Genomic DNA, 24,136 nt, shown 5'->3' on the forward strand with positions numbered 1-24,136 from the left:
CTGGACATAAGTACTAATACAAGACGTAAGTAGTAATACAAGACATAAGTAGTAATACAAGACGTAAGTAGTAATACTGGACATAAGTACTAATACAAGACGTACGTAGTAATACAAGACGTACGTAGTAATACAAGACGTACGTAGTAATACAAGACGTACGTAGTAATACAAGACGTAAGTAGTAATACAAGACGTAAGTAGTAATACAAGACGTACGTAGTAATACAAGACGTACGTAGTAATACAAGACGTAAGTAGTAATACAAGACGTAAGTAGTAATACTGGACATAAGTACTAATACAAGACGTACGTAGTAATACAAGACGTACGTAGTAATACAAGATGTAAGTATTAATACAAGACGTAAGTAGTAATACAAGACGTAAGTATTAATACAAGACGTAAGTAGTAATACAAGACGTAAGTAGTAATACAAGACGTAAGTTTTAATACAAGACGTAAGTAGTAATACAAGACGTAAGTATTAATACAAGACGTAAGTAGTAATAAAAGACGTAAGTAGTAATACAAGACGTAAGTAGTAATACAAGACGTAAGTAGTAATACTGGACATAAGTACTAATACAAGACGTACGTAGTAATACAAGACATAAGTAGTAATACAAGACGTAAGTAGTAATACTGGACATAAGTACTAATACAAGACGTACGTAGTAATACAAGACGTACGTAGTAATACAAGACGTACGTAGTAATACAAGACGTACGTAGTAATACAAGACGTACGTAGTAATACAAGACGTAAGTAGTAATACAAGACGTACGTAGTAATACAAGACGTAAGTAGTAATACAAGACGTAAGTAGTAATACAAGACGTAAGTAGTAATACTGGACATAAGTACTAATACAAGACGTACGTAGTAATACAAGACGTACGTAGTAATACAAGATGTAAGTATTAATACAAGACGTAAGTAGTAATACAAGACGTAAGTATTAATACAAGACGTAAGTAGTAATACAAGACGTAAGTAGTAATACAAGACGTAAGTTTTAATACAAGACGTAAGTAGTAATACAAGACGTAAGTATTAATACAAGACGTAAGTAGTAATAAAAGACGTAAGTAGTAATACAAGACGTAAGTAGTAATACAAGACGTAAGTAGTAATACAAGACGTAAGTAGTAATACAAGACGTAAGTAGTAATACAAGTCTATATCTGGGCAACACGTTACTGGTTGATGAAGGCCATGTGGCACGCCCCTGCAAACAAAATGGTGTATGTCTGATTGTTATAACGACCACACACCATTTGGGCGATACATACTACCTAACAGAATAGAGGTTAGTTTACATTCATGATAGCAGCGTCTCATTCAGATATTTAAAGGCTCATTGTTAATGTTTTTTTTTTAGAATCTACAAAGAAGAAACCATGAAGAATTACTTACTAATGATAGCAAGAATTTGGGATTTAGATTTTGTTTACATCAATGGCTATCACATAGAGAGGTAAGAGAGGAGAGTGATTAGTGTATACTTAATGCTGGACATTGATACGGACATAAAGCAATTAGTGTATACTTAATGCTGGACATTGGTACGGACATAGAGTAATTAGTGTATACTTAATGCTGGACATTGGTACGGACATATAGTATATAGTGTATACTTAATGCTGGACATTGGTACGGACATAGAGTAATTAGTGTATACTTAATGCTGGACATTGGTACGGACATAGAGTATATAGTGTATACTTAATGCTGGACATTGGTACGGACATAGAGTATATAGTGTATACTTAATGCTGGACATTGGTACGGACATAGAGTATATAGTGTATACTTAATGCTGGACATTGGTACGGACATAGAGTAATTAGTGTATACTTAATGCTGGACATTGGTACGGACATAGAGTGATTAGTGTATACTTAATGCTGGACATTGGTACGGACATAGAGTGATTAGTGTATACTTAATGCTGGACATTGGTACGGACATAGAGTGATTAGTGTATACTTAATGCTGGACATTGGTACGGACATAGAGTATATAGTGTATACTTAATGCTGGACATTGGTACGGACATAGAGTATATAGTGTATACTTAATGCTGGACATTGGTACGGACATAGAGTATATAGTGTATACTTAATGCTGGACATTGGTACGGACATAGAGTATATAGTGTATACTTAATGCTGGACATTGGTACGGACATAGAGTATATAGTGTATACTTAATGCTGGACATTGGTACGGACATGGAGTAATTAGTGTATACTTAATGCTGGACATTGGTACGGACATGGAGTAATTAGTGTATACTTAATGCTGGACATTGGTACGGACATTTTTTTTTAATGTCTAATTCTCTTGTCGTCTTTATGTTTAATTTTCTCTTTCTCTCACTCTTTTTCTGTCTATTTCTTTCTCTTTCTCCTTTTCTGACTCTCTTTCTCTCTCTCTCCTTATATATATATGTATATAGATATGGATGGCTGCCAGGTCGTGCGGTTTGCGCGCTGGACTGTCGTTAAGATTCATCGATGGTCCCCGGGTTCAAACCCTGCCCGCTCCCATCCCCCGTCGTCCTGCGGGATGTTTGGACTAGGAATTAATTATCTTCAACTCTGAAGGAACATCCGAAACATATAAAACATTTTACAAACAACATTTATATATATATATATATATTTCTCTTTATCACCCATGTATCTTATTGACTAATATGATTGTTTTAGTTCACCAGCTAGCAACATCTGCACTTTATTAAACTACACATCGTACTACAACGAAAAAACTACCATACGGAAGGCAGGATTGTGGTTAGGTGCGGAATACCAGCTACTATTAGACGGCTACCATCAACTGTACAACAAGAACGGTCTAAGACTTTCAGTATTCCTCTATGGTCGCAGAGATAGGGCCACGTATATCTATCCTGCTGGGTTCGTAGTCCCGCCCGAAAGTCTGGTTAGTGCAACAGTAACCGTACAACAGTTACCATGCAACAGTAACTGTACAAAAGTAACAGTAAAAAGTAACTGTACAACAGTAACAATACAACTTACAAAGGTAACCAAACAACATACAACAGTAACCATACACTAATAAGCATACAACAGTACCCCTAAAACACTAACAGTAAAAAAGTAACCATACAACAGTAAGTGTACAACTGTAACCGTACAAAAGTAATCGTACAACAGTAACTGTACAACATTAACAGTAAAAAGTAACTATAACACCTGTAACCATTAAACAGTAACCATACAACAAACAACAGTAACCACCAACAGTAACCATTCAATAGTAACCACCAACAGTAACCATTCAATAGTAACCACACACCAGTAACCATTCAATAGTAACCACACACCAGTAACCATTCAATAGTAACCACACACCAGTAACCATTCAATAGTAACCACACACCAGTAACCATTCAATAGTAACCACACACCAATAACCATTCAATAGTAACCATTCAACAATAACCACACAACAGTAACCACCAACAGTAACCATCAACAGTAACCGCCAACACTAACCACAACAGTAACCACCAACACTAACCACCAACAGTAACCACCAACAGTAACCGCCAACAGTAACCACCAACCCTAACCACCAACAGTAACCACCAACAGTAACCACCAACACTAACCACCAACAGTAACTGCCAACAGTAACTGCCAACACTAACCGCCAACAGTAACCACTAACAGTAACCTCCAACACTAACCGCCAACAGTAACCACCAACAGTAACCGCCAACACTAACCACCAACAGTAACCACCAACACTAACCGCCACCACTAACCACCAACCCTAACCACCAACAGTAACCACCAACAGTAACCACCAACACTAACCACCAACAGTAACTGCCAACAGTAACCGCCAACACTAACCGCCAACAGTAACCACTAACAGTAACCTCCAACACTAACCGCCAACAGTAACCACCAACAGTAACCGCCAACACTAACCACCAACAGTAACCACCAACACTAACCGCCACCACTAACCACCAACACTAACCACCAACAGTAACCACCAACACTAACCACCAACAGTAACCACCAACACTAACCGCCAACAGTTGCATGCTACACTTAGCTATAGTCCGTTTTTTCCACACTTCTAACAATTTTCTATTTCAGAGCACGTGCGAAGATACTACTTCCGGTCAGACAGAAGGTGACCTCATTGACAATGACTGCGATGGCTACATTGACGAGGAGCATCGTGACCATGAAGGTCAGTGCAGACACTTAAGAAGAAGTCTTAATTTTACACAGCTTCTATCAACTGACTCTGTCTCTCTGTCTGGTGAAACATTAGTACACGTTATATCTCCCAATCTCGGGTCAAGGTGAAAATTGGCCCAATTATTTCATTTACCTGGCAACACAAGAATCAATTTTTAAAAAATGAGCTAATTAGTTAATTGACTTTTGGTAATAAATTATTTGTGTTTTGCATCTGAAATAAGGGAAATAAGTTGAAATTGACCGAAGTAGTGGTGTAAGCTGAATTCGTCCCCTTTTACAGGTCCTCTGAGTCTTATTGAGACTATAGAAGTGTTGGCTAAAGAAAATTGAGAATGATTGAGCTATGTGTTCGAATTCAGGTCGTTTTTCTTAGCTTTAGAAATGTTTTCTTTTATTGTCAGTCTAGATCTATTACAAATTTAATAACATGACTGATCCAAACTAATTGATACAATTAATATAAGCTTTGTTATAAAAGAGCTTTAACGATTTTCCTAGAAATTTAATAGTCCCGGGTTGGAATCCTTGTGAAGATTCGGATTTTTATTTTCGGGATCTTTAGAGCATTTATGAGGTCACCCAGCTCTAATGGGTACCTGACATAAGTTGGGTAAAAGTAAAGGCGTTGTGCTGGCCACATTGCCCCCTTGTTAATCGTGGACCACAGAAACAGATGACCTTAATATCATCTGCCCCATAGAAAGGAGGCGCGGTGGATGAGTGGTAAAGCGCTTGACTCCCGAACCGAAGGTTCCGGGTTCGAATCCCGGTGAAGACTGGTATTTTCATTTCGGGATCCTCGGGTGCCTTTGAGTCCACCCAGCTCTAAATATGTACCTGACATTAGTTGGGGAAAAGTAAAGGCGGTTGGTCGTTGTGCTGGCTACATGACACCCTCGTTAACCGTAAGCCACAGAAACAGATGACATTTACATCATCTGCTCTATAGACCACAAGATCTGAAATGGGAACTTTACTTTACTTTACATAGAAAGGGGAACTTAATAATATGAATTATTCCTGCCCCTTATTGTGTAGAAATTAGTTTGACTGTAATAAAATATAGAATAGTTATACCTATATTTGTAGGCCTATGTGTATAAAATATATGTTTCAAGATTTAAATTGCAGTCCTTATTGATTTTTTTTTATCCGCTATCCCCTTGTGTCAAAGGCATTCTTAGACTTACTTAGACTTGGGTCCTCCCGCGCCGTTGGGCGGCAAGCTGTCTCCATAAAGATCTGTCATTGGCAATGTCTGAAGCCTCCTCCCACCTGGTGTCCACTGTTCTGAGGTCCTCCATGAAGGTGTGTCGCCAAGTAATACGAGGACGACCCTGTTTGCGCTTTCCACGTATTGGCTTCCATGGTATCGCAACTCTTTGTGTGCGTAATTCATTTTGTCGTAGAACATGTCCCGCAAACCTAATGCGACGCTCTGTCACAACCTCACTAAGTGTTCGACTCCCAGTTCGACATAAGATTTCCCTGTTTGAGACCCGATTTGTGTAACTGACTCCCAAAATCCGTCTCAGCCATTTTTTGTTGAGTCACGTTTAACCTTTTCTCAATTTTGACAGACGACAAGGGCATGCATCTGTGTGTAAGTACTTGTTTAAATAAAACTGACCTCCCACGGTTCGTGGGCCGTGTTGGAGTTTGTTTAAAACATGAACTCCCTTTACTCGTGTTTGTATTATCATAATACTTTTATAATGGGGGGGGGGTCACATTTTTAGCCCGATATCGTTGTTTCAATTATCTAAGACTCATCGTTCCCTTCGCTTTCATTTCTGTTAGCCCTTCCACTTTAAGTAACTACGTATATTTCTTTTTTGTTGTAGATGACGACGGCGATGACAGAATAGACGAAGATAAAGGCAAATCTCCACTAGGTACGTTGCGTTGATGCATTTCTGTTTAAATAGATTGTTGTTGTTTTTTCATGACTAGCGGTGATAGTTAACCAAATCCAGACTGACAAAACTTCTTACCCACGTCATGGGCCACATTTATGAAGTCCATTTAGCAAAGCCTTACTAGCTTCAGTATGCACATCGAGTCGATGTAACCACAAGCCTCACAGACTAGGTACTTCGAGTCCATGTAATCAAGCCTTATAGGCTTCAGTATGAACCTCGAGTCCATGTAATCAAGCCTCAAAGGCTTCAGTATGAACCTGGAGTCCATGTAATCAAGCCTCAAAAGCTTCAGTATGAACCTCGAGTCTATGTAATCAAGCCTCACAGACTTCAGTATATAAGCAAGCCACAAAAGCTTCAGTATGCACTGAGGTCTGAGATCTGTAATAGCAGATAGAGCATCTGATTCCAAACTGTATCTGCATCATGTGTAACAACCTCCAAGCGTTTAAGTTCCATGCTGAGATTACGCTCTAGTAGCACGGTCCTGGTATCTGGCCTTGTTTTTTCAGGGTTAAAATGGCTTTGTTTCATATATAGCATCACTGGGATGGAAGGGTTCTATTTCTATATTGGCATTCTTTTTCTTTCAATGATGATCCGATCCGATTCAATCTGATCCAATCATGTGTAATCCGATCGTATTTTGATCTTATCCTCTACGGATCAAATAAGGATTCGATCCGATTTGATTCAATCCGAGCCGATGAGATTGGTCCGATCGAATCCTATTAGGATGCTATCAGATCCGATTGAGACCAATCGTCATAAAGGGTCTTAACACTGACCTGCAGCGTCGCAACCTGTGGTTAGTTTAGACCAATAGCTCATTGCCACATCACAGGTCTGTACGGGGTGACAACGATCTATTGGTTTCCACTGCCCACAGGTAGCAGGCCAGTGTTGAGGCATTCTATAATGATTACTCTCGATCCGATCTGATCCTATCAAATCCGATTCGATCTGACCGAAATTGCAGAAGTATTGAAGTGATAAAACAAAAACAAAACAAAAAAAAACAAACACAGACCTCCATCAGCTTGAAATTGATTGAATTTCTTGTATTTAAGACTAGAGTAAAACAGACCGCCATCAGCTTTAGAAATGTATTTAAATTTTTTTACATTTTTTTATTTCTTGTTTACGACTCCAGTGAACGGACATTGGGCGGAGTGGAAAGGTTGGCAGTGTGAAAGTACTTTTGCGACAACCGCACACAGAAGCAGGTAATTAATTTAATGTTTCTTGTGCTAGGCGTGTCTGTGTGTGAGGAGGGGTGGGGTGGGATGAACAGGAGCGGTGGTTGATTGAAATCCGCCTAGTGCGTGACAGATCAAATAAGGACTCGATCCTATTTGATTCAATCCGAGCCGATGAGATTGGTCTGATCAGATCCAATCAGGATTCAGTGTTGGCGCCAGTTCATAACTCACACCTCTTCTCATTTGCTTTTTTATCTTATCTTATCTTGTGTTATGACGCGTAGGACGTAATCATCTTATTTTTTTCTTGAATTGATGAACATGTAGCAGTTTTTTTTTTCACAAGTGTTGGCTGACGGCGAGGTCTGGAGTCAGGGTTCTAATTATATGCTTGGCTCTTGTTCTTGTGTTTCCAAACTTGGCTCTCTAGGGGTTTCACTTATACGAACAGATATTACTTGATTCTTAAATTCTTCTATTCTTAAATATTACAACTAAGAACAATTATACTTCAATACACATCAACTCCAACTCCAGATCTCATAGAATATAACAATGATATTTTAATATCCAATATAGCTCAAATAATGCACAATAAATATTAATATTAATAAACAAACACCAGTCCAGGAAGTAAACGTCCAACCTTCCTGGACAGGGAACAAGACCTCACTAACTTAACACAATCTCTCGCACATTCAAAGAAGACTTAATCACTCAGTTCACAACACGTGCAGCACTTCGCATTCATTACAAGGGGATATAACAATCATACTAAAATATCAAACTAACCTTCATTCTCTCCATACCTCCCCCTGGTTGGTGGTTCCTAATCTTCATCACAGTCAGTGCCATCAAATATAAGTTGTGGGTCCATATCAGAATCATCATCATAAATAGATCGAGGCCTAGGTCTACAAGAACTACTTCTGCTAAGTTTCATGCTTTTCCCTGGATTCTGATCTAAATCTAACGCAGATTCCTTCCTTTTTTTTTTTCATAGGCGCAGTCTCGAAGACTGTCAAGTTCTAAGTCTAGATCTAGAATATCGCTATCACTACATGCCTATTATCTGATTCTGAATCAAATAGAATCATCTGACTGGCTTCATCAGCCGTTATACATCTGTATTTATTATCATTACGTTTAAAGCTATCATTGTAAATATCTGTAACACATCCTGGTTAAATCTCTATAACAAAATAAGAAGAAATAGGGCGTACTATTCTATCTCGTTAAATGCATCTGTCGGCTTCTCTGTTACAAACTGGCCACCGTAAAGAATTTTTTTGTTTTTTGTTTTACCTTCCAGACCTTGGGACAGATGATGTTAAGGTCACCTGTTTCTTTGGCCAACGGTTAACGAGGGTGTCATGTGGCCAGCACAACGACCAACCGCTTTACTTTCCCCAACTAAAGTCAGGTACCCATTAGAGTTGGGTGGACTCAGGGGCGTCCTAAAAATCCCGAAATTCAAAATCCCAGTCTTCAACGGGATTCGAACCCAGGACCTCTTGACCACCGCGCCCCCCAAAGTATAAGTTCATTAAAAATGCTATTGATAGTAAATGAATCTTATTGGCAATTCTCATTACAGATACTGCGATGACCCACCTCCATACAACGGAGGTATGCCTTGCTCCGGCTCTGACGTCGATGTATTGAGTAATATTAATTGTACCAACATTGAATCTGCTGTTATAGGTGAGCTTTTTTCAACGACAATCTCGCGCAGTGGGTTAAGGTTACTAGTTTCCTAGGTACCAGACCATGTAACTGTGTTATGCACGTAGCCAGAGCCGGATTTAAATACGTGGAAGCCCTGGGACAAGATTTTTTGGGTGGCTTTTTCGAAATTTATAAAAAGAAATATATATCTAGTTTTAGTAAATTTAATCTCATTTTCGTTTTTTAAAAGAATAATATACATAATTTAGTTTTTAAAAAATGTTTTTTTCGAAGAGTAAAACCCTTTACATCAGTTGCTGTATAGACCTCAACGTCTGAAAGGGGAACATTACTTTACTTTTAAGACCCCGGGATGACGCGCTGCCTTAAATCTGGACATGTATTTATATTATTATTATAGCTTTTATATAGCGCTACTTTCATGCTTATAGCATGCTCAGAGCGCTTTTGGTCCAATCTCATTTGTGGACCAGTGGGGGGGAGGGGGTATCTAGGAGTTGTTTTTCCCTAACCCTCGCCTTTAGGCGCTCAGTAAACACAACTCTGCCCGAGTCGGGTGTCGAACTTCGAGCCCCTTTCTAGGTAGCCAAGCCAAGCCAAGTTCAAGCGCACTTGGCCTCTCGACCACGCTTCCCACATATATTATATATTAGGAGAACGCTTCAAGCGACACTTAATTTACCATGACCACGATAGGGTTACCAACCGTGAGATTTTAAGCATTGTCGATAAAACCAAAACAAAATATAACAATTCGTAAATACAGACATACAAATTTTCTAACCCATGTAGGGTATTTTTGGAAAATCTCTATTGGTAAGTGGAGTTTCCGGGGCTGCCCTCACTTAATCTGGCCTTGAATGTAGCTGTGATACTGATTTTAGGTGTGGTAGGCACGAAGTTGTGTTAGCCTTGTGAGTATTTTGGAAAATCTGTATTGTGGAGTGGAGTTTCCGGGGCTGCCCTCACCTGAGTCTGGCCCTGAATGTAGCTGTGATACTTCTTTTAGGTGTGGTAGGCATGAAGTTGTGTTAGGCATTTAGCTGTGTTACCCATATAACCTGTGGTAGTCGTGTAGTTTTGCTAGGCGTGTAGCTGTGGTAGCCATGTAGCTGTGGTAGCCATGTAGCTGTGGTAGCCATGTAGCTGTGGTAGCCATGTAGCTGTGGTAACTGTGGTAGCCATGTAGCTGTGGTAGCCATGTTGCTGTGGTAGCCATGTAGCTGTGGTAGCCATGTAGCTGTGGTAGCCATGTAGCTGTGGTAGCCATGTAGCTGTGGTAGCCATGTAGCTGTGGTAACTGTGGTAGCCATGTAGCTGTGGTAGCCATGTAGCTGTGGTAGCCATGTAGCTGTGGTAGCCATGTTGCTGTGGTAGCCATGTAGCTGTGGTAGCCATGTTGCTGTGGTAGCCATATAGCTGTGGTAGTCGTGTAGTTTTGCTAGGCGTGTAGCTGTGGTAGCCATGTTGCTGTGGTAGCTATGTTGCTGTGGTAGCTATGTTGCTGTGGTAGCCATGTAGCTGTGGTAGCCATGTTTCTGTGGTAGCCATGTAGCTGTGGTAGCCATGTAGCTGTGGTAGCCATGTTGCTGTGGTAGCCATGTAGCTGTGGTAGCCATGTAGCTGTGGTAGCCATGTTTCTGTGGTAGCCATGTAGCTGTGGTAGCCATGTAGCTGTGGTAGCCATGTTGCTGTGGTAGCCATGTAGCTGTGGTAGCCATGTAGCTGTGGTAACTGTGGTAGCCATGTTGCTGTGGTAGCCATGTAGCTGTGGTAACCATGTAGCTGTGGTAGCCATGTAGCTGTGGTAGCCATTTTGCTGTGGTAGCCATGTTGCTGTGGTAGCCATGTAGCTGTGGTAGCCATGTAGCTGTGGTAGCCATGTTGCTGTGGTAGCCATGTAGCTGTGGTAGCCATGTAGCTGTGGTAGCCATGTAGCTGTGGTAGCCATGTAGCTGTGGTAACTGTGGTAGCCATGTTGCTGTGGTAGCCATGTTGCTGTGGTAGCCATGTAGCTGTGGTAGCCATGTAGCTGTGGTAGCCATGTTTCTGTGGTAGCCATGTAGCTGTGGTAGCCATGTAGCTGTGGTAGCCATGTTGCTGTGGTAGCCATGTTGCTGTGGTAGTCGTGTAGTATTGCTAGGCGTGTAGCTGTGGTAGCCATGTTGCTGTGGTAGCTATGTTGCTGTGGTAGTCATGTAGCTGTGGTAGCCATGTAGCTGTGGTAGCCATGTTGCTGTGGTATCCATGTTGCTGTGGTAGCCATGTTGCTGTGGTATCCATGTTGCTGTGGTATCCATGTTGCTGTGGTAGCCATGTTGCTGTGGTAGTCATGTTGCTGTGGTAGCCATATAGCTGTGGTAGTCGTGTAGTATTGCTAGGCGTGTAGCTGTGGTAGCCATGTTGCTGTGGTAGCTATGTTGCTGTGGTAGCCATGTAGCTGTGGTAGCCATGTAGCTGTGGTAGCCATGTTGCTGTGGTAGCCATGTTGCTGTGGTAGCCATGTACCTGTGGTAGCCATTTTGCTGTGGTAGCTATGTAGCCGTGGTAGCCATGTAGCTGTGGTAGCCATGCAAATGAAAATAGTACATTGCATGTGCAGTACGTTTATTAAGAAATTCGTTTGTCAGTGTTTGTATTTGAATATTAGACTCTATGCAAGACAATAAAATATAAACAAAAACTGTCGTTTTTTCCCGATTGTTTCATTTCAAGCGTAAGAAGAACAATACTCCCAGATACAGTGGAATCTTAAATTACTGATAATTTTCTCTACAAATAAATGGTGTTCGTCTCCTTCAGGGATTTTGTCTTCAGTTGGAGGCGCTTTGACCAATGTACGGAAAGTCTGGTTTCTTTTGGCAAAGGGGCGGTTGCGTTGACTCGCACTTTTCGTCCACGTGGCTGTGGGCAACCCCTGTGTTGTTCTTGTGGAGGGGACTGAACCCGGGGGGCCGCCAAACGTGGCTTGTCAATTTCTTGTCTTCAGTCGGAGGCGCTTTGAAATTGGCCAATGTACGGAAAGTCTGGTTTCTTTTGGCAAAGGGACCGTTGCGTTGACTCGCACTTTTCGTCCACGTGGCTGTGGGCAACCCCTGTGTTGTTCTTGTGGAGGGGACTGAACCCGGGGGGCCGCCAAACGTGGCTTGTCAATTTGCCTGCAGGCGGGACGTGGGAACTACCGGCAGCGTTGAAGGCATGTGCAGGGAGGCAGCTCAGGTCTGGATTGGGTGTGGACGCAATATGCGGGCTGGTGCGAGCCTCGCCGAGAGCAAAAGAAATGAAGCTGCCTTTGTCAACAGAAAGAGAAAAAGAAGCTGTCCTATCGGCTGACCCTGACATATGTATACACTTGCACAAACGGTGGCAAAATTTGACGCCCTAGAGTAGGCTTGATTAGTCACAGCCGATCGCTACTAATTTTCTCAATACTGCAGTTATCTCTCTTATTTCAATATAAAAAATAATTAATCACCACTAATTGATTAAATATTTTTTTTGTTCATTTGTTGTCATGGAAAAATCAATAATTGTAAAAAAAAATTCAACTTCATCTGAGAATGGGAAGACGGAAAAAAAACATGTAAAAGAACCCAGACAGACAGACTGACAGAGTGAGTTAATAAAGAATTTGTAAAAAAAAAACAAAAAAAAAATAAACTTATTCCTTTTAAAAGAGAACTATTTCTTGCACTTTTTCAGTGGATCCTTCTCGGCTAATTAACGCTATATACTGCCAGCGACGTTATGACGGGGTCACCACAGCATACATTGAATGGTAAGAGCTGAAAACACATTTGTCGTGATGGCCAATCTCAGGGAAAAGATATAATTCTATAAAAAGTGTGCGGAGCACTAGGGTTCCACAGAACACAGTTTGGGAATCACTGCGCCAAACTGATCATCATCTCTCCTTTTGCGTTCCTGGTGGAACATTGGGCCTCAGTAAAAACACGCCACTTTCCACTGCTAGTTTTTTTATAAAATGGCTTCCCAGCTCTTTCCTGCCCTCTCGGCTTTATCTAGTACACGGCGTTGCCATGTTCTTTTTGGTCTTCCTTTACGGGGGGTGGGGGGGGGGGGGGTTCCACTCTGAAGACTTGTCTAGCTCTGTTGTTGGTGTGACCAGTCCATCTCTACTTTCTAAGACCTGCACCTCTATATTTCTCTGTCCGCCCATCTCCCACAGTCAGCTAATAGCGCACAACGTATTTTCAACTTGGGCGAAGAAGGCGCATATCAACAGTTGACAAGTTTCTGGACGATTGGCTGCTAGAACGCCAAAAAAGACTCTAGATTGGACCTAGCCTTCGTGGCTTCATTCCACAAAGTCTGCAGAAGTTTTGAATATCCTGTTAAAATAAAGTTATTCTTTCATTCCTTGCGATCTGTAGGGCTAATAATATAAAGATGTGGCTGTGACAAGAGGGACAATAAGGGTAGCTAGTTTTTTTTTTTCAATAAGAGTTAGTCCCCCTTTAATACATTATTTAAGTCCCTGTTAACTGTATACAATTGCCACTTCCTCTTGAGCCTTTGAGCTGACCAGTGTACATTATTGTTAACAAAATCTTCATACTGTGTATATAATAGTTTTGTTGTTATGCTCTAACTGTGTTACTCAAGAGGAGTGTGCCACTTTATAGGAATGTATCTTCCAATAACGAGCTAAGTAAACTTTATTTATTTGTTGTTAATAAGTTGGTTGATGTAAATAGTATGTCTACGTAGTCTCTTATCCTTTCCTGTATGTGGTTTTTTTTTTTCTATCAAGACCAGATTTGGGTCATATAGTATGTGAAAGACAAACTTTTGTCTTGATACGAGACAGTAGTGTGTCTCATGGATGACGGTCATTTGATTGTTAGGACCTGTATTATATTATTGTAAGCCATCGTTTTGTTTTTAAGATGAGACACTATTGTGCTCTGTGATGGCTGTTCTTTGATTATTTTGAACTGAACCTGTCCTACTAGTTTGATTTTTTTTTCATAATTCTTCTTCTTCTTTTGTTGGCCTTTATGCCCGTTTTTTTTTATGATCTTTTTCTTTTGTTCCTAAATAAACTCTTAATTAGTTGTAACTGAAATCTCATTGTTCTTACCTGTAAATCTCAGTAAGCTATATGTCTATGGGTTATAATTAAAAGCTTAGGTAATATAATCCAGGACTACGAAATACCACTGGACTAGCTTGCCAGTACAGCAGAGGTCACTGGTCTTATGACATAACCATAATACAAGGTCACATGGCCCACGTTTAATGAGGGTGTCACGTGGTCTTTACTTTTCCCCAAATAGTGTCAGGAACCCATTACAGCTGGTTGAACTCAGAGGTGCCCTAAATATCCCGAAGTTAAAAATCCCAGTGTTTACCAGGAATCGAACCGGGGACCCGCTGAGCGGAAACCAAGTCCTTTACCACTCAGCCCACGCGCCACCCTTGAGTTAAACGTTACAGGTCAGAAATGACCCACGGGCTGAAGGTTTGGGCATTACTGCGCTAAAAAAAAATTGAAAAAAAATACATATGGATTTCGCTTTTATATTTGAATACCCAGAAAAATAGAAGCAGTTAGTTTAGACATTACATTGCTTGCGAGAATTTTGCTCTGTACGGAGGCAGACAAGCCCTACAGCATACTGCAAGATATCTAGACCATGTTATAAAGAGTTAATCCCAGCACGGAGTGTTAAAGCATGGAGGCTTACTTATGGTAGAAAAAATGTGTCTGTGCGTGAAAGATTTCCGTGGAGGGATTTTAATTCAGAAGTGGGAGAGATGAACACCGAATCTCCATGTCTAATCACATTGTCTTTATATCATCATAATATGTTGTTTTTTTTTCTGATAACCATTTAATGTTATCGACGAAAGTATAACGAGCGTAATTAGCTGATGGTTTAACTCTTTCCCTCCTAACTATTTACATTAGATTTTTACCAAATTAAAAAAATTTTTACTACCTTTACTATTTTAACTGTGAACAGACCTTGATTTTAATGATTTAACTGTATAGAATTTAGCCCTTTTTATGTAGAGAGTAGTCCTTAAGGGACTGCAGGCACGACATGGCCTAAATTGTGCCGATGTGCCTAAAATCAAAAGCAAATTAAACCTAACTGACGATACCAACGTTGATTCCTCCAGAATGTGGTAAATAATTACGGAGAGAAAGAGTTAAGAGGGTTTTCGTTGCCGAAATTGGTCATGGAACTAAGCAATCCATTATCTATAAAATGTTTCTAACGGCTTGCGTCTTATAGTGCCTCTGATCAGTCCAATTATTGGACTTCACGTGTGCCAAGAGCAACTGTTTATGACCAAGAAGAAGGGTTAAAGGCAAGTAAATGGTGCCTAAACCAGTAAGCCTTGGGCAAGAGGGCAGGAGGGCTCGTTTTGGCTTGGTGGCTTGTTAATTACAAAGTAGAGGAAACACTTTGAATTCAAAGCTCTTGTTGCTAACACCGAAGCATGAGGAACACTTTAGCCGTTTCGACGCCTGCATGCTGCCCTTCAAGAGCATCGAGGGCAGGCATTGAATTTTTCAAAATGACAACTTCCGTTGGTGGCGCAGACCTATTTTCGACTCTCTCTTCTCATTTCAACTCATCGCTGCATGTGGTCCCTTCTGGGGGGGGGGCGTAGGCCACCAACCAGCTTCCTCCAGGTTCTTGGCGAGTCTCTCCAACTGTCCTTACGTATGGAATCTAGCTCTGGTGATATGAAGGGAGAGTAATCCTTGAAGGATTACGGGCACGACATGGCCTAAATTGTGCCGATGTTCCGAAAACTCAAAACTCAAACTCTTGCCCATCTGCTTGGCATCTGGTTCCTCATCGCGGCGCGCCATGTATTCCAGGGCCGTCCTCTCTTTCCTTGGGGGTTACAGATTTGAACTTGCCTTGTTATGTTGGATGCAGGCTCTTGCCTCTATCCACTCCTAAACACCACACCTTTCTAACTGAGGCAGTCTTATCTCACACTCAGGGGCTGTTATGACGGACGTGATTATGTGAACTTTCAATGCCGCTACAACCCACCACTTTATTTGATAAATAAGGATTGTATGTCTTGTAGCCCTATACTGGGACGTGAGTATTAAATTTGTAAATTTTATATCAGCTTATATCAAATCTGTCTGTCTGTCTGTCTGGTGAAACGTGTGTACACGTTGTTTCTGACACACCCAATCTCGGGTCAAGCTGCAATTGTGCACTAATATTTCTTTTAAATGACAACACAAGAATACATTTTGAAAATATATAAACCAGTTAATTTGTTTTATTTATTAACTGATTTGATGGTTACATTCAAATTGTTCATGCATGTGATTGTGTTTAGGTCAATTTGGTTGGACTCGGTTTGGTAGTATCGATGAGGACGGTAATCAAGTTCTTTCAGTCACACGAAGGTTGGTGATCATTTTTACAATACCTCTATTCAACTGATAACTTTCTGGGAGCTGCATTGAACCTGGATATTGATCACGAAAACGCATCTTACGATTTTCCCCTTTCTCGGGGGGGGGGGGGTGGGTTGAGGTGAAAGTAAACTTGGTAAAAATGTTGTTTTTTTTTAAATCTAACATTCATAAGTTATGAAGATGAAAAAACAAAAAATTGCACTATAAATTGTATAAGGAAGTAAAACTTTTTAAAAAGAATATTTTAATAGTGTTTATTTCTTCTTTATTTCGTACAATCACTACTTTGTTAGTGATCATTATTTTAAATCGAACAATCACACGAAGGTCAGTGATCATTATTTTAATTCGTACAATCACACGAAGGTCAGTGATCATTATTTTAATTCGTACAATCACACGAAGGTCAGTGATCATTATTTTAATTCGTACAATCACATGAAGGTCAGTGATCATTATTTTTATTTGTACAATCACATGAATGTCAGTGATCATTATTTTAATTCGTACAATCACACGAAGGTCAGTAATCATTATTTTGAATCGTACAATCACACGAAGGTCAGTGATCATTATTTTAGTACATACCATCAGAAGAAGATCAGTGATCATTATTTTAATTCGTACAATCACACGAAGGTCAGTGATCATTATTTTAATTCGAACAATCACACGAAGGTCAGTGATCACAATCATACGGAGGTCGGTGATCATTATTTTAGTACATACAATCATACGAAGGTCAGTGATCATTATTTTAATTCGAACAATCACACGAAGGTCATTGATCATTATTTTAATTCGTACAATCACACGAAGGTCGGTGATCATTATTTTAATTCGTACAATCACACGAAGGTCAGTGATCATTATTTTAGTACATACCATCAGAAGAAGGTCAGTGATCATTATTTTAATTCGTACAATCACATGAAGGTCAGTGATCATTATTTTTATTTGTACAATCACATGAATGTCAGTGATCATTATTTTAATTCGTACAATCACACGAAGGTCAGTAATCATTATTTTGAATCGTACAATCACACAAAGGTCAGTGATCATTATTTTAGTACATACCATCAGAAGAAGATCAGTGATCATTATTTTAATTCGTACAATCACACGAAGGTCAGTGATCATTATTTTAATTCGAACAATCACACGAAGGTCAGTGATCACAATCATACGGAGGTCGGTGATCATTATTTTAGTACATACAATCATACGAAGGTCAGTGATCATTATTTTAATTCGAACAATCACACGAAGGTCATTGATCATTATTTTAATTCGTACAATCACACGAAGGTCGGTGATCATTATTTTAATTCGTACAATCACACGAAGGTCAGTGATCATTATTTTAGTACATACCATCAGAAGAAGGTCAGTGATCATTATTTTAATTCGTACAATCACACGAAGGTCAGTGATCACAATCATACGGAGGTCGGTGATCATTATTTTAGTACATACAATCATACGAAGGTCAGTGATCATTATTTTAATTCGAACAATCACACGAAGGTCATTGATCATTATTTTAATTCGTACAATCACACGAAGGTCGGTGATCATTATTTTAGTACATACAATCATAAGAAGGTCAGTGATCATTTTTTTAATACTACAAGAACACCAAAGTCAGTGATCATTATTTTAGTACATACCATCACACGAAGGCTAGTCATCATGCTTAATATTCAAATTAAAACTTTTTTTTTCCCATTAGGCTTACATCCAAGAGTTAAAAAAAACAAAAAACAAAGCTGTAACTAGCAATACTTGTTAAAAGTATTATTGTATAACCCCCTAACACTTGTTGGAAGTATTATTATATAGGCTACCGTCTGCCGGGATCATTTTTATATCCTAAACACTTGTTAAAAGTATTATTATATAACGTCTGCGGGGATAATGTCTATATCCTAACACTTGTTAAAAGTATTATTATATAACGTCCGTGGGTATAATGTCTATATCCTAACACTTGTTAAAAGTATTATTATATAACGTCTGCGGGGATAATGTCTATATCCTAACACTTGTTAAAAGTATTATTATATAACGTCTGCGGGGATAATGTCTATATCCTAACACTTGTTAAAAGTATTATTATATAACGTCTGCGGGGATAATGTTTATATCCTAACACTTGTTAAACGTATTATTATATAACGTCTGCGGGGATAATGTTTATATCCTAACACTTGTTAAAAGTATTATTATATAACGTCTGCGGGGATAATGTTTATATCCTAACACTTGTTAAAAGTATTATTATATTACGTCTGCGGGGATAATGTTTATATCCTAACACTTGTTAAAAGTATTATTATATACCGTCTACCGAGAAAAAGTTTATATCTCAACACTTTTAAAAAGGATTATTATATAACGTCTGCGGGGATAAAGTTTATATCCTAACACTTGTTAAAAGTATTATTATATAACGTCTGCGGGGATAATGTTTATATCCTAACACTTGTTAAAAGTATTATTATATACCGTCTACCGAGAAAAAGCTTATATCTCAACACTTTTAAAAAGGATTATTATATAACGTCTGCGGGGATAAAGTTTATATCCTAACACTCTCTAAACTAGAATTTGACGAAAAAAGCCCCTTTAATGTTATTCTTACAAAGCTTATATCAACTCATTTTGTCCGTCTGGTAAAAAATGTGTGCAATGTATTTCTCCCGCACCCAATCTCAGATCAAGTTAAAATTTTGTATAGTTATTTCTTGCGCCTGACCAGACAAGAATAGAAAAAAACCCACCTCAATTAACCAATTAGTTAATTAACTAATGGCTACTTTTTTTTTTGGTATCAAACAAGAATAGAAATGTATACAGGACAGAAGTGGGGGACATAAGTTGAGTTAGTCACATTGAGAAGGCTTGAACTGTCCAGTTCGAATTCAAGTCATATACTTTTTTTAATGCATTTAAAAAGCGATCACGGGAACATTCACACAGATATCCCCTTCTCCCCCCCCCCCCCTCCAACCCTTCTACATCCCCTTTCCCAACTGGTCTAGACATTGGATCATCTTAGAAATCTAAAAACGTGAATTTGCGCTAAACTGAAATAATTGGTAAAAATAGTTATAATTACAGGGGATTTATTATTGTTGGTCTAGATCAGTGTTTCTCAAAGAGTCTTCCGCGGAACCCTAGTATTTAGCGAAGCCTAAATAGGTGTTCCACGAACTACTGGAATAATTAACTAGTAGGCCGGCACGTGAATTAATCTCACTAAACAAAGAAGCAAAATGTTCTGCTGAATACTCATTAAGGTAAAACGTTTCGGAAACACTAGTCTAGATCAGCGATGCCCAAAATACGGCCCGCGGGCCAGATCCAGCACGCGACATGGTTTCATTAGGCCCGCCGAAATGTCGGCACAGAGTGTAGAAAATCCCCCCCCCTCCCCCAAATAAAAAAAAAGGTTTTTATATTATTATCTACCTTAGGGTCCTCACCTTTTCGTTGGTGGATTGGTAATGTGGTGATTAAGTTTTGTATATAATATTGTAAACGGTACGTCATAGAACCTTGGTTGTAAGACTGAAAGAATTCTATGTTTATTTATTATTTTACTATTATTTCATCGGTCCATTGGTTGGGACAGAGTAACTGCGCTTGAAGTTTTGTTATTGTTGACGGGGGACCGGAGTTTTGCGATAGCATAGTAGGAGCCATTATAAGGCAGTTCTGATAGTTAATGTATATTTAGGAGTTCAGCTTTTGTTGGCGTTATCTACAGTTATAACCTATTCTTATTTCTTTATTAAATATTCTTATTTCTAATGCATCTCTGGTGTTCTTGAAGTATTGCATACGTAATGTATCCATGTCAAAGTCATAGGCTAGGAGTTCACAACAATCACAACAGGTCTCATGACTTTTAACACTAATGTTAAATCTACCAGGAAAAGTGAACGGATCTTTTACAAATTTTTTTGTGTGGAACATGATAATAAGCCAACATATTTGTTTTGTTAAGAAAGTGTGGCTGTTTAAAAATAAAAAATATTTTAAAAAATCGGCATTATGAATCTAATATGGAAATATACTGATAGGAAAATTTAGAATCTACCAAAACAAGAGACAAGAAAATGAGTCCTGAGGTAAATCTAGCTACAAGTTACACATTTTAAGTAGAGAAAAGAAACCCTTTTCCAACAAGTGAAAAAATAATAACTAGAAATATCAGATTAATTCATAGAAGTACTAGATGTACGGGTTTCTCATAAAATTAGTTTTAAATCTTCTCATTGAGTGTCGGCCATAAATTGGCCCGCAGGTCGAATTAGGTTGAGCATCACAGGTCTAGATCCATGACAAATTTTATCCAGACGATTATCCAAACTAATAGACACAGACATCATATAAGATTTTCTCTCTTTTTTTTTTCTTTCTTTCTTCTTTATTGTTTGTTTGTTTGTTGGTTTTGTTTGTTTTCCACTTTCGAAACAAGCTTTAACGCTCAGGAAATATTTTTAACCCTTGAATTCTAGTATTACGTAGAATGGACCTCATTCACCAATCGTAAACAAACAACATTTAGCCACGTGGTGCTCTATCTCTTCTATAATAATTTACGATCTCATGTTTAATTCATGATGGTTGTCACGTGACAGTTTCTTTTTTCATTGTTTTGTCAATAAGATCACGTGACTAAATGTTGTTTGTTTACGATTGGTGAATGAGGTCCATTAGAATGGTCCACTTCATAATGATCTCCCCCCCCCCCCACACACACACTGTTTCACAGACTTGTATATACATTAGGCTCATGAATTCTTGTACTCCATTTAGTCTTTGACTATTCTTCAGCTTCTTGGTTCATATATATTTATAGACTGACATGTTTTTATATTTGCTATAGGACACACTTACACACTATCGATGGAAAGTTATGTCAAAGTGATGACCCAGCCATTTACAGAAACCAAAGCTGCTATATCTGCCATGACTATTTCTATAGTAAGCAATGTGCTGTGGGACTTGTGTATTTTCTAATATGTATCTCACATTATGCTGAGAGCTGTTCTAGATGGTATAGAAGCGGTAGTCATCAAGCGACAGATGCGCACAGTCTGAACACAAAAATCTGAAGACCAAAAATGCGAAACATTTTTTTGACGAACGGTGTTAAAAGAAAGCGTCATAAAGTTTTAATCGGGCGCCATTTCGCCCTCACTAGCAGGGCCGGCTTTAGACCACTGCAACCTATGCGGTCGCAGGGGGCCCCGCACTTTCATAGGCCCAGCGCTAATTTTAGGTGTAAATCAATGGGATCTAGTATAACTTATAACGGGGTTGCCGAGACCTCCTGATTTTTCAAGAGCTCCTAGAAATCCCCTGAAAGTCCCCGTTTCAGAATTTAAGTTATTGATAAGCATGTAGGACTAGATTGACCTAGGAACACGTTTAGGACGCAATCGTGTTCTATTTTGAAGTAACGTCTGTATTTTATAAGATAAGACTCTTCGATCTATAGGACAGATAATATAAAGGTCATCTGTTCTATATCAGATGGTTAACGAAGGTGCCTAGTCAGGGCCGGTCTTAGGCCACTGCAACCTATGCGGTCGCAGTGGGCCCCGTACTTTCATAGGCCCCGCGCGATGCGAATTCTAGGTGTAAATGATTAAATTAAACCATTTTAACGTATTATTAAGGGGTTTCTGGAATTCTCATGAAATTATAAAATATAAGAAAAAGTCACGAAAATATCCTGAGATTATTACAATCTTCTGAAAACTGATGCAAATCTTAAAAACAGACAAAATTGCCATTTCCATGTGTCATTTAATATGGAAAACGGCAATCCTACTCGCGATTAAACCAAAAAGGCATTGTCAGCTTTCATTTAATAAAAATGTAATAATAAGCCGAATTTTAACTAAAATAAGAACTTCAAATACTTAATTTACTTCAATAGTCAAGTCACTGGCATATAAATATAGATCTAAATATAAATTTATCTCGACCTCTTAAAAAAAAACAAAAGCGATATTTTGCGAGTCGATAGTAGATCTAAAAGGCAGATCTGAATGTTTATCGGCTTTTTTGTTGCAAAACTATCATCTATTGTAGATGGCTCGTAAAATTAATGTGACAGTGATTTTGTACTTAGTAACGTATGAATAAAATGCAATGACGAATTTATTTTCTAATACAAAATCTTAATTTTCACTTATTATCCTTATCACAGCCCAAATTAGGCCCCGCGCAATCTGTTTCGCGTAGGGCCCCGCAACCTGTAGGACCGGCCCTGTGTCTAGTGGTCAGCAGAAAGATCAACCACCTTTACTTTTCACCAAAAGTGATGGGTACCTAGACTCAACGGAGCCCCAAAACACGAAGTTCTAAATCCCAGTCCTAAATGAGATTTGAACCCGCGATCCCTCGGTTCGGAAGCCAAGCGCTTTACCACTTAGCCACCACTCCCAGAGGATATGAACTCTAGAAGTAGCAGACATCCGAAATAGAATTACAATAGCAATCGGGCTCCATTGTCAATCTTCTGACCACTGTTTAAAAAAAAAATCCCGCAAATTAAGACAACACGGCTATATAATGAGATTCTCAGTTCTCCGCAAAGATATTTGCAAGGACGAAATTAAAGATGGACGCTCCCGTCTATAGTGCATGCTCTAAGTCTGTCTATAGATTAGAGAGACGTAAAGAAGACGGTCGACGGATCATGTGTGGCGCCCCAACGATCTTACAGTCTAATGAGCAGGGGAAGATACATAATTGAACATCAAAGAATAATAAAGTAGAATGTTAACCAAAGCCAACTGTCAATCTGTCATGATCTAGTTCATGACCTTACTGTAACTCTCTAATTAATTAATAAATGACCTTACTGTAACTTTTTAATTGATTAATAAATGACCTTACTGTAACTCTCTAATTAATTAATAAATGACCTTACTGTAACTCTCTAATTAATTAATAAATGACCTTACTGTAACTCTCTAATTGATTAATAAATGACCTTACTGTAACTCCCTAATTGATTAATAAATGACCTTACTGTAACTCTCTAATTAATTAATAAATGACCTTACTGTAACTCTCTAATTGATTAATAAATGACCTTACTGTAACTCTCTAATTGACTAATAAATGACCTTACTGTAACTCTCTAAGTAATTAATAAATGACCTTACTGTAACTTTTTAATTGATTAATAAATGACCTTACTGTAACTCTCTAATTAATTAATAAATGACCTTACTGTAACTCTCTAATTAATTAATAAATGACCTTACTGTAACTCTCTAATTGATTAATAAATGACCTTACTGTAACTCCCTAATTGATTAATAAATGACCTTACTGTAACTCTCTAATTAATTAATAAATGACCTTACTGTAACTCTCTAATTGATTAATAAATGACCTTACTGTAACTCTCTAATTGACTAATAAATGACCTTACTGTAACTCTCTAATTAATTAATAAATGACCTTACTGTAACTCTCTAATTAATTAATAAATGACCTTACTGTAACTATTTAATTAATTAATTAATTAATTAACTTTAACTTTTTAATTAATTCATGACCTTAATGTAACTCTATAATGTATTAATAGAAAACAGTGCTGTAACTTT

At 38.6% G+C, this 24,136-nt stretch overlaps 1 protein-coding gene across 2 annotated transcripts in view; it reads left to right on the forward strand.

Annotated features, from left to right (window-relative positions):
- LOC106079758 (uncharacterized) overlaps positions 1-24,136 on the forward strand; it is a 54,175-nt gene that overhangs the window by 17,108 nt on the left and 12,931 nt on the right. For both annotated transcript variants that reach the window (XM_056017838.1, XM_056017839.1), the window contains exons 12-21: positions 1,387-1,482; positions 2,719-2,950; positions 4,144-4,240; positions 6,099-6,149; positions 7,330-7,402; positions 8,976-9,082; positions 12,770-12,845; positions 16,058-16,161; positions 16,412-16,481; positions 21,394-21,491. In XM_056017838.1, the coding sequence (XP_055873813.1) occupies positions 1,387-1,482; positions 2,719-2,950; positions 4,144-4,240; positions 6,099-6,149; positions 7,330-7,402; positions 8,976-9,082; positions 12,770-12,845; positions 16,058-16,161; positions 16,412-16,481; positions 21,394-21,491 (1,004 nt within the window). The remainder of the gene's footprint in view (positions 1-1,386; positions 1,483-2,718; positions 2,951-4,143; positions 4,241-6,098; positions 6,150-7,329; positions 7,403-8,975; positions 9,083-12,769; positions 12,846-16,057; positions 16,162-16,411; positions 16,482-21,393; positions 21,492-24,136) is intronic.

The sequence above is a fragment of the Biomphalaria glabrata genome, chromosome 18 (genome assembly GCF_947242115.1).
Source record: "Biomphalaria glabrata chromosome 18, xgBioGlab47.1, whole genome shotgun sequence".
Lineage (NCBI taxonomy): Eukaryota > Metazoa > Mollusca > Gastropoda > Planorbidae > Biomphalaria > Biomphalaria glabrata.